At 36.8% G+C, this 10,044-nt stretch overlaps 1 protein-coding gene across 1 annotated transcript; it reads right to left on the minus strand.

The window, feature by feature from the left end:
- Window positions 1–3,423: 3,423 nt before the first annotated feature.
- On the minus strand, window positions 3,424–8,087 carry LOC124381493 (protein translocase subunit SecA-like). The gene is made up of 2 exons (XM_046843197.1): window positions 7,906–8,087; window positions 3,424–6,688 (listed from the first exon to the last, which is right to left on the minus strand). Exon 2 carries the CDS (start codon window positions 6,664–6,666, stop codon window positions 3,571–3,573), a length of 3,096 nt encoding a protein of 1,031 aa, XP_046699153.1. The 5' UTR covers window positions 6,667–6,688; window positions 7,906–8,087; the 3' UTR covers window positions 3,424–3,570.
- Between the last annotated feature and the right edge of the window lie 1,957 nt (window positions 8,088–10,044).

Genomic DNA, 10,044 nt, shown 5'->3' on the forward strand with positions numbered 1-10,044 from the left:
CTGATATCCACAGGTGTTTTCAATACCTGATTGAAAACACTTCATTGAACCTCTGTTCTTCAGAGTGGTAGTCTTTAAGGGGTTGAATAATTATGTCAATGAAGAATTCACAAAAGAAACATTTACTACTGTATTACAAAACTAATTGATGTGATTTTAGTTGCATATGGTTCTTTAAGAAGTCCTTGTAGGATTTCATTCTGAATACAATTACAAATGTACACTAAATTCCCTAAAACCATTTACAGCATTGGGGGTTGAATAATTTTGAACACAACTGTATGTATGTACTGTATATATATGTATATTTGGCTGTCATAATTAAAATTATTATAAACGGCACTTAATTTTATTAACGCGCTATCAAATCAGCGTGCATTTCTGTTGCACCATTTTTATAGAAAATGTAAATACATGAATAAATAACTAAATAAAAAAGAGGCGCAATTAAAACCTTCGACTGTCTTTATTGATCGTACAGATAAAAACAATACATCATTCAAATCTGTAAAATGTCTATAATTTTCTATATATAAGCTTCCTGACTTGACTTGAAGAGGTGCAATTTCTCCGGTATCACCTCATTAACTGTCCGTGTGGAAACATAGCAAAGGCTCGTAATGATGTCCACACATCTCTGCACTGATATAGCCATTATATTTAATCACTGTACATATGCTTACATTTATATCACATGCTGTAAATATGATACATGTTTAACACCTCCAAGCTGCCAGTTTTGGGCACCTGAGCAAGCCCTTAACTCACTACTGCTCATTTAGTAAATGAGATCATTAAGAGTCGCTCGGGATAAACACTTCCAACAGGAAGTGGCTATATCTTGCTATCTTTGTCTTTCTATTTTCTCTATCTAATTGTCTCTGTGTCTCTTTTAGTAAATGTCGCTGTCTCACTGTATATGTCTCTCTCTTGCTGTCTCTCTATTTGTTTCTCACTCTTTCTAAAGCTGTGTCTGTGTCTCTTTGTCCATGTCTCTGTCTTTCCTGTTTATTTACATGTCTAACAAAGTTTTGAGTTTTGAAAGTAATGCCATTAGCGATCTATGATGAAAGAATTTCCTGGTTCGATTCTTACCTCTAGTTTCATATTGAACATTATAAGATATTTTTAAAAACAGAACAATAAAAGGTCATTAAAATTGGTTGCTGGTAAATCATGGTATATCAGTGGTGCAGGTGTTGGAGATGTGGTTCTTGTACCTAAGTCACTTCTCATAGACTTCGAGTAGCTGAGAGAATGAACAGGAAGGAGAAGTTTTGACCCTGTACCATCATGATCTAAAAGAAAACAGTGGTCTCTTAACTATAGAAAAACCAAGAGTCCAATAAGCAAAGCCATGTTTGCCACCACTCTGGTAGTGTAGTGGTTAGGTAATGCAACCTCTGCTATCTGACTCACCAGGTTCAATTCCTACCCCTTAGCTATCCTTTAAATTGTTTGAAAAGTTTTATAAAAGATCCAAAAAAGGTCCTAAAAATCAAGTTCTAGCAAGAGATCCTGTGGCTCAATTGGAAGAGCTTTGCCTCTCGGTTCAGAGGTTGCTGGTTCAAACCCCAGCCAGGGTTTAAAGTGAAGAGTGTGGAAGGTTCCGTTTACCATAGTGAGGAAGGTGTCAGAAATGGCTGTGTGAAAGGTTGGATGTGGACGGTTTCGGAGGGTGTATCCTGAAGGTGGGGGGGAATATCCGGGCATCTGCCCCCCCAGCGTCTGAGAAGCTGAAAACAGCGGGTTATGAAGCAAAAGCGTCCAAAAAAGTATCGACTTAGTTTTGCATATATAGGGAAAAATTGCACCAAAAACCTATCACCCTCACTTTTTCTGAGGCTATGAAGCAGCAGGGCTTCACAGCCTTTGTTCTCAGTCAACCACCCCATTGCTCACCACACACTACTTTCCACACAACTTACCCAGTATGGGGACAAGCCAGATTTGAACCAGCAACCTCTGAGCTCAGAGGCAAGGCTTTTACCACAAAGCCATCAAGTCCCACAACACACTTTCTTTTTTTTGGGGGTTTATCCTTCGTTTCATGCTTCAACGCAAGAAATTCAGACCAGAAAGAAACAGAAAGCAGGATTCGAACCCTGAACCCCACCAACAGCAAAATACCAGTCTTAACCCACTGAACCATCGGGAAGGACCGGCTGCGACAATTGTTTAGAGCAGGTTTATCTTTTCTTTCAAACCATCAACACAAGCATATAATGCTAAAGACAGACGTAGGAAGCAAAGCCATATCATGACTAGCGGGGACAATGCAGGATTTGAACCCTGATTCATACCATTAGCGAGGCACCAGCATTAACCCACTGAACCATCCGGAAGGACAAGCTGGGAAGCTTGTTTAGAGCAGGTCTATCTTTCTTTTTAACCCATCAAAACAAGACTATGAAGATGTAGGAATCAGGAATTTAACCTACCTCATGACTAGCAGACAGAAAGCCAGGTTTGAACCCTGACCACCAACATTAGCAAAGTACCAGCCTTAAGCCACTAAGCCATCAGGAAAAAACAGGATTGGAAGCTTGATTAGAGCAGGTCTATCTTTCTTTTCAACCATCAACACAAGAATTTAATGCTAAAGAAAGATGTAGGAAGCGAATACAGATGTAAGTAACACAAGTTGAACACACATTGTAAATAGCAGGATTCGAACCAAGCTCCCCACCACCAGCGAGACACCAACATTAACCCATTGAACCATTGGTGAGGACAGGCTAGGAAGTTTGTTTAGAGCAGGTTTATCTTTCTTTTCAACCCATTAAAAACAAAAATATATCGCTAAAGAAAAATGTAGGAAGTGAATCCTGATCATGACTGGCAGGCAGAAAGCAGGATTCAAACCCTGAACCCCACCAAAAGCACGACACCTGATTTAACCCACTGGACCATCAGACAAGACAGGCCAGTAAGTTTGTTTAGAGCAGGTCTATCTACCTTTACACAAACACAAGCATATAAATCTAAAGAAAGCAGGAACATAACCGACATCGCAACTAGCAGGATTCAAACCCTGATCCTTAACATCAGCAAAGCACCAGCTTTAATCCGATGAACCATGGAAGATATCAGACTGGGCTGCATGTTTAGATAAGGCACAAGCCTTAAACCACTGAGCGACCACTGCTGAAAAGCATGTGTGCTTTTTGGAGGGTTCATACTTTGTTTCATGCCAGCCAACAGCAGAAGCCACTTTAGTTTTTTTATTCTAAATATATTATTCAGCTTGTTTTGTTATTTATTTCAGAAATCCTTGTGATATATTCAGCTTGTGCTGGTCTGATTTTAATAAAATAGTGTTAAAATTTGTGTTTAAGTCAGTTTTGTGTTTGTATAGACCATAACACATAAAAGGGCATTAATGGGAACATTAAAGAACGTTCTTTAAAAAAGTAACTAAAAAGTTACTTTTAACAGTAACGCATTACTTTTTGGTGTAAGTAATCAACAAAGTAATTGAGTTGAATTTTGAATGAAGTAACGAGTAACTGTAACTAGTTACTATTTTTTAGTAACAAGCACAACACTGGTGAAGAGTTGGCTTAGGCTTTAACTGAATATTTTGCTCAAGCGTTTAAAAAAATAAAAGACCGTTTCTAGTGAGAAGAAGGTGTCCAGTCCCAGTGAACGGATATTCATTATTTCTTGGAGTACCTCATTGAATCTGCCTTCTGTCAGAAGATCAGGGTGCAGCATCAGCAATAACACGGGGTATTTTTGTATTCGCACATTATAACCTTCACTTTCAGCTCTTTGTAAAACTTGTATTGCTTTCTGGATATTTGATTTGAGTACGTACTGCGTCAGTTTCTTTATCTTAAATTGATTGGTAAGCACATTGCCAGAAGCCATGTTGGGATCTTTGCTGGAGGACTTTATAAAAGTCAAAGTCAATTCCAACTTTTTAATGCAGGAGTCTACTGCTTGCTCAGCCAGCTCCAAGTCTGCCAATGCCTGAACAATATGCCCACTATTTGCTTGAGACAGTATGGACAATGCCCGATTGTACAAAGCAATGGCAGGCCAACAAGGATTGTTGGCAAGGGCTCTTGTGTACATCTCAATGCTGTCTGCATGGGATCCTTTGTGACGGAATGTGTTGCCAGTCCTTGCATAATGGTAGATCATAGAAGAAGGAGACTGGTAACAATACAGTTTTTCTTTTGCACTTTGCAAGTCTTTTTTTAATTGGATTTTTAATGTTTTTGTTGATTCCTTCTCATTGAACTTCATCAGAAGCCACATACCCCAACACTCATGAAGTGAAGCCACAATATCTCCATGGCTGCCTCTTTGAGGCTGTTTGTAAATTTCATCTAGAAAGTTAAGATATTCAGAAAAAAGTTCCTCCTTTTTGGTGATTTTTGGTATGTCATCTTCAAGCATCTGTGACAGTCTTGTTTGTACAATCACATCTCTAGTCTGTTTTTCCAACTCCAAGCTAGTTGTTTTTGTGCTGTTTAGCAAGTATTCGAGGTCTTTTTTCATTGCCTCACAGTTCTTTTCATTGGGGTCTAACTGACACATTTTGAGTGTCTCTTCAAATGTATTCTCAGATAATCTTGGTGCAGCCACAGCAGCTTTTAGATCCTTTACAAGATTAAGTAACATGGAAGGTAACTTTAGTGCCATCATAAGTTTGACTGACTCAGAGAAGTGAGAGCAGCACATGATGAGCTGGGCAGAACCAGGGTTCCCTTCTCGTGCAGTTCGACCAAATGCTTGTTGCTCTACACGGATATTAAGGGGCAAAAACGTCTGCACCACAAACAGACCTCCTGATACATTTACATGAGGACATACTTTGAGATCTGTACCACGACCAGCCAGATTGGTTGCAACAATAACACAACCTCCGGTGACCACTGCACTTGTAACGTTTGAATTGTCAACATTGTTATTTGTGTACATTTTTAATTTGTCCATTGGAATGGTTTTTGAGAGTTCATTGTGGATGATTTCTGCTCGTTTAATTGTTTCACAGATGACCAAGACTGCTCTTGAACCTCGGTAGACTGTCTGGGTTGCTTTCTTATTAACAACATTGCAGATTGCTTGTACCCACCCATTTTCATCGTTAATTACAATGCCGTCCTTCTCGTAAAGTTTCCTGCGTTTGAATGATGGGATTTTGCAAGTTTTAATGCCAGGGTACAGGTTCTGCAGCAAATTAAGTTCGGTTTTGTTCCCCAACGTTCCTGTGAGTCCATAAGTATATTTATAACTCCTGAATAAATTTACATTGGACTTGAAATTTGTTATCATGCACATATTTGACAGCCTGGTTTGGTGCTTCATTTCAAGGAATTGCTGAAGCCCATCTCCCCATTTCATGTCATTTTGCACGACTCCTGTAGAGCTGAAATCCACAGGAACGATACTATCGTTGTGCTGAATGTATTCATGGCCTAAAGTCATTGTTTTGGCAAGAAAGGCATTTTCAATCCATATTTTTAGCCTCCCGTTTATGTGCTCTTGAAAGCCTGGAATGTGAAAATTATTATGTTTTAATGAATCTGCAGGGATCCCTAATGATGTTTCCGATGGCAGCATGTATGAATCCTCAGCCATTAGTGAGGAACGAATTACGTCTCGTGCCTTCTCAACATCCACATCTTCAAACTGGTTGACAACAAACCAAATCTTTGCTAAGATTACATTTAGAGGCTCCATGACAGGCATCTCACTGTTTATGTAGACAACTTCTAGACCTTTGTCCAACATGAGGGAGTCCACTTCATCTACTATGACACATTGAAATTCTCTATCAGGTCTCACATTTTCTCTTTGGAACCGTTGCCTTAGCCAGTCTCCTGCGAAATCCTGAGCCGTGCCATAGACCACTTGGCATTTATAACACTCCCTCAGTTTGAGTACTTCTCTTTTATTTGTATTGTAATCCACAGTGATTTTTAATTGTTTATAAAATGAACCCCACTCTTTAGCATCACGTTCTGCAAGCACTGGGGAACTGGAGATAATGTCCACACTTTCTCTATTCATGGCACGATATGCAGCAAGCATGGCCACTATGCATGACTTTCCTTCTCCTGTACCAACCTGGATTAACTGTCTAGAACCAGAAAGAACAATGATGCACCAGCTCACCATTTGAGTCAACCTTGGGTTCCAACCTTTGGTATCTTTTACTGCTTTGCACAGCTTCATTAATATCTCCTTTTTATCTTTGTGGTGTGTTGGAACAGGACATGATTTTGACGAGGACACGTACAAAACAATGTCTTTAACCTGATGTAAAATCTTATCATCAATGTCTTTTGCTGCTTTAATTTCCTCGAGGATTTGTTTAAGGCTTTTCTCTTTAGTTTCGTTAACAAAGTTAGCAATTCTTCCTTCAATGTCATCCACAAATTGGTCGGGTACATTGTTAGCTAATAATTCTGACTTGCTGATCTTGTGAATTTCCACTTGGTAAAGTATTTTTGCCATCCATGTGTAGAAATCAGTCTTGACTTTCCTGACACCATATTGCTTCACAAGGGCCGTGAAAAAATCCACAAAATCATTATGACTCCACTGTCCATATTTAACCAAGTCAACAGAACTTGATAACAGTAGATGTGTTGAAGCCATAGCCCGGGTTGGGGGTTCTAGATCATAGTGTACTTCAAGGTGCAGTGCCATTAATTAGTCCATCGTGTTGTTCCTAAAGTTAAGAACAAAACATTACACTGGGTGATTCAAAGTGTGCAAACGTTTTAAGGAAAATTTCTTAATAAACCTAGCAAACTGGTTAACAATTACACCTTACAACTTACACCATACATACAGTGTATACTGGTGATTTTTATTATAGAATAAGGATTCATTTAATCATACATTTCCAAACAAACCAAACAAACAAAAAAACCTCACCCATGTTTTTTTGTTGTTGTTGGTTTGAATAGGCCCACGTATCACACCTTCATCCATTTCATGGAAATTCCCATGTATTTACTTTTGCTTTTGGTTATTTTCATTTTCATGTAACAATATTTGGTTGGTTTATGATATCAGATATATTTAAGGTTACTTTTTACAAATTCATACCTTTGATATTATCTTGATGTATACACTATATTTGCAGTGTAGTGTATTTTTTTTAGGAAAGTCCATTTCTTAAGTCAGTTTTTGAGGTAAAATGTTATAAAGCCAGTGATTCACTCTATAAGAAACCTATTGATTGTGTTTTCCTTGTTGGTATAAAAAAAGATTATATAAGATCTTATATATAAGATTAGCGTAACATCAACCACATTGTAAAGATCATACAATAAATAATCATTGATGGGGTTTTGTGTTACCTTTATTTCTTATATTGTTTCACTTTTGATTCATCACATGTTCTGAAATAAGTACCAGAAAGTTTATACCATGTTTCTTTAAAAACTTCACTCATACATTAGTATATCAAGCTAATCAAACTCAAATGAAGATACATCCTCATCTACATTCAATATATATATGGAATAAATAAACATTAATGGTAATTAATAAACATTAATTGTTTGTTACTTATCTTAGTAATAATAGTTTTTTCATAAGTAACAATGATTATAACTTGTTAAAAAATAAATAAATAAATAAATATATATATATATATATATATATATATATATATATATATATATATATATATATATATATTTATTTTATTTATTTTATTTTTAACAAGTTATAATCATTGTTACTTATGAAAAACTATATATATATTAGAAATGAATTCATTCATATTATTGATTTTTTTAACATGACCAAGATTTATCCTATGATAAATGATCAGCAAAATTGTCTATGACACATAAATTAAAATTACTGGTACATAAATTACAGGTGCTCTTTACATGATGTTCTTTAGTATAACATAAACTTCCTCATGCTTACCTCACAGGTAGTGATATCGTTATTTAGAGGTGATAGAGGTCGTCAGGTAAGACAGCATCCAAAAATATTTGGAAACTGTCGAATGAACTTACTTATATAGACAGTTAGAGGAATTCCCCGCAACATTTTTACTTTTACTTTCAGTTAGTCATGTGCTCTCTAGGACTCATGGGGCATTTATTACCTGAAAAAGAAATGCCTTTAGTATAGTATTTCCTGTGTGTGGTATATATATCTTTTTTAATATATTTTCTTTGTAACAGTGTATGTTAAATCCCATGACAAAGGCAAAAAGTATTTTAAATATAAGAAAATAAAAATATGAACTGTATTACGTGCTATTACTTTCACTTTCTTTTCTTCAAGAGAAAAAAAGGTTAATTGAATGATGTGTTATGCGGCTTGTTTACATTATCTCATGTTTGCAATATCTCAAGCTGTTTACATCATCTCACCTCCTAGTGCTCAGCAATCTTCTTCATACCGGATGTAAATATAAAATGTAGCCATTTTACATGTAGCTGTAGTTATAATAGGTAAATAATGCAATGTGTTAAGATGAAAGGACTATTCGTTTCCCTTCTTTTTCCCCCTATACCTTTTGCAATTCATGGAGTTTTCTCAGTGGAAAACATTACAGATCCTGGCATAAATAAAGTGTTTGTGAAGTCTGTGTGAAGAACAACAAAGGTGCCCACACTGAAAAAAGCTAAATGTAAAGAAAAAAAGCAACTGTTTTTATTTGTTTTAAACAAGAGACTTAACAATGACAAGAGAGTCATTGAGATTTAAAGAAAACCACATCCCTAATGAGAAGGCCAGAGGCAAGAATCAAAAATTCCCTGAGATGATATTCGGAACTTTGTCTCAAAAAGGGAACACTTTAATTTCACTCCATATAATGGAATAAATCATCACAGTTTACAGGTTTAGAAGAAATAAGTTTAGTATGAGTATCTTGTGACTAAAATATACAAAATGCACAAAATGTGCAGATTTTTCAGGTATATGAGTCATACTGTGCAATGAAGAGCCTGGCTTTAATTTAAATATTCAAATGTTAATCTTTCATATTTGCATTAAATATATTTTGGGCATTCTGTGTAACAAAGACTGGTCATGCGATTCTTTGGCTCCATTGATTAAAATGGAAATTTAGGATCAAGTTTTGGCCTTTAAATCACAAGAAGTATAATTCTAGATACATTTTTTGAATAATTGATGTTCATTGCCTTTTTTAACAAAGACAGGTATAGCAGACTGACTGAAGGTGTGCTGTGCATTCTTGTGGTAATCGTCAAAGAATATGACAGCAGAAATACTCGCTAGTGCTTTTGAAGCCCAACCTGCTACCTGCCTAGTGCTCAGACTCCCATGACCATCGTTCAGCATGCCATTTCTTTTGTTTCGCCAAACAGACTAATGGGCGTTTGACAAAAGGTCAGGTAGATACAAGCTGCATTCAGTGTTGGAACAATCATGTAATGGGCTTTTATGCAATATATCCAGACCACTCCATTGATCTCTCAGGTGAAGGAAGCACACTGGGAAAAAATATATTGGAGTGAAATTTACTCCAAATAATTGTGGGTCAAGTTTTCCACCCATTTTTAATTTAGCAAAGCATATTGTAACAAGGTTTACATAGCACCAAGTCAAAGGTGCCCAATACGTCGATCGCGATCTACCAGTCGATCGCAAAGGTAGTGTGTCAAAAAAAAAAAGATATTTATTTCTGCATTCTTTTTGAACATCCCATTCCACATTTAGTCCCCAGTTGCTGTTTTATTGTCTTCCACTCTTCTGGGAAGATGTTCCGCTTGATTTTGGAGTGTGGATGTGAAGGTTTTTGCTCATTCAACCGCAAGGGTGTGAGTAAAGTCAGCTACTAAAGTAAGGTGAGGTGAGGAAGCCTGGGGTGCAGTCAGTATTCCAATTCATCCCAAAGGTGTTCAAAAGGGTTGAGGTCAGAGCTCTATAGCAGGCCACTCAAGATCCTCCACTCAACCTATTTAAGGCATATCTTTATGGAGCTGGCTTTGTGCACAGCGACACTGTTATACTGAAACAGGTTTGGGTCTCTTAGTTCAAGTGAAGGAAAAATGTTATTCTCCAATGACCTTCAATACAATTGTGTGC

The sequence above is a fragment of the Silurus meridionalis genome, chromosome 28 (genome assembly GCF_014805685.1).
Source record: "Silurus meridionalis isolate SWU-2019-XX chromosome 28, ASM1480568v1, whole genome shotgun sequence".
In the NCBI taxonomy this organism is placed as follows: Eukaryota; Metazoa; Chordata; class Actinopteri; order Siluriformes; family Siluridae; genus Silurus; species Silurus meridionalis.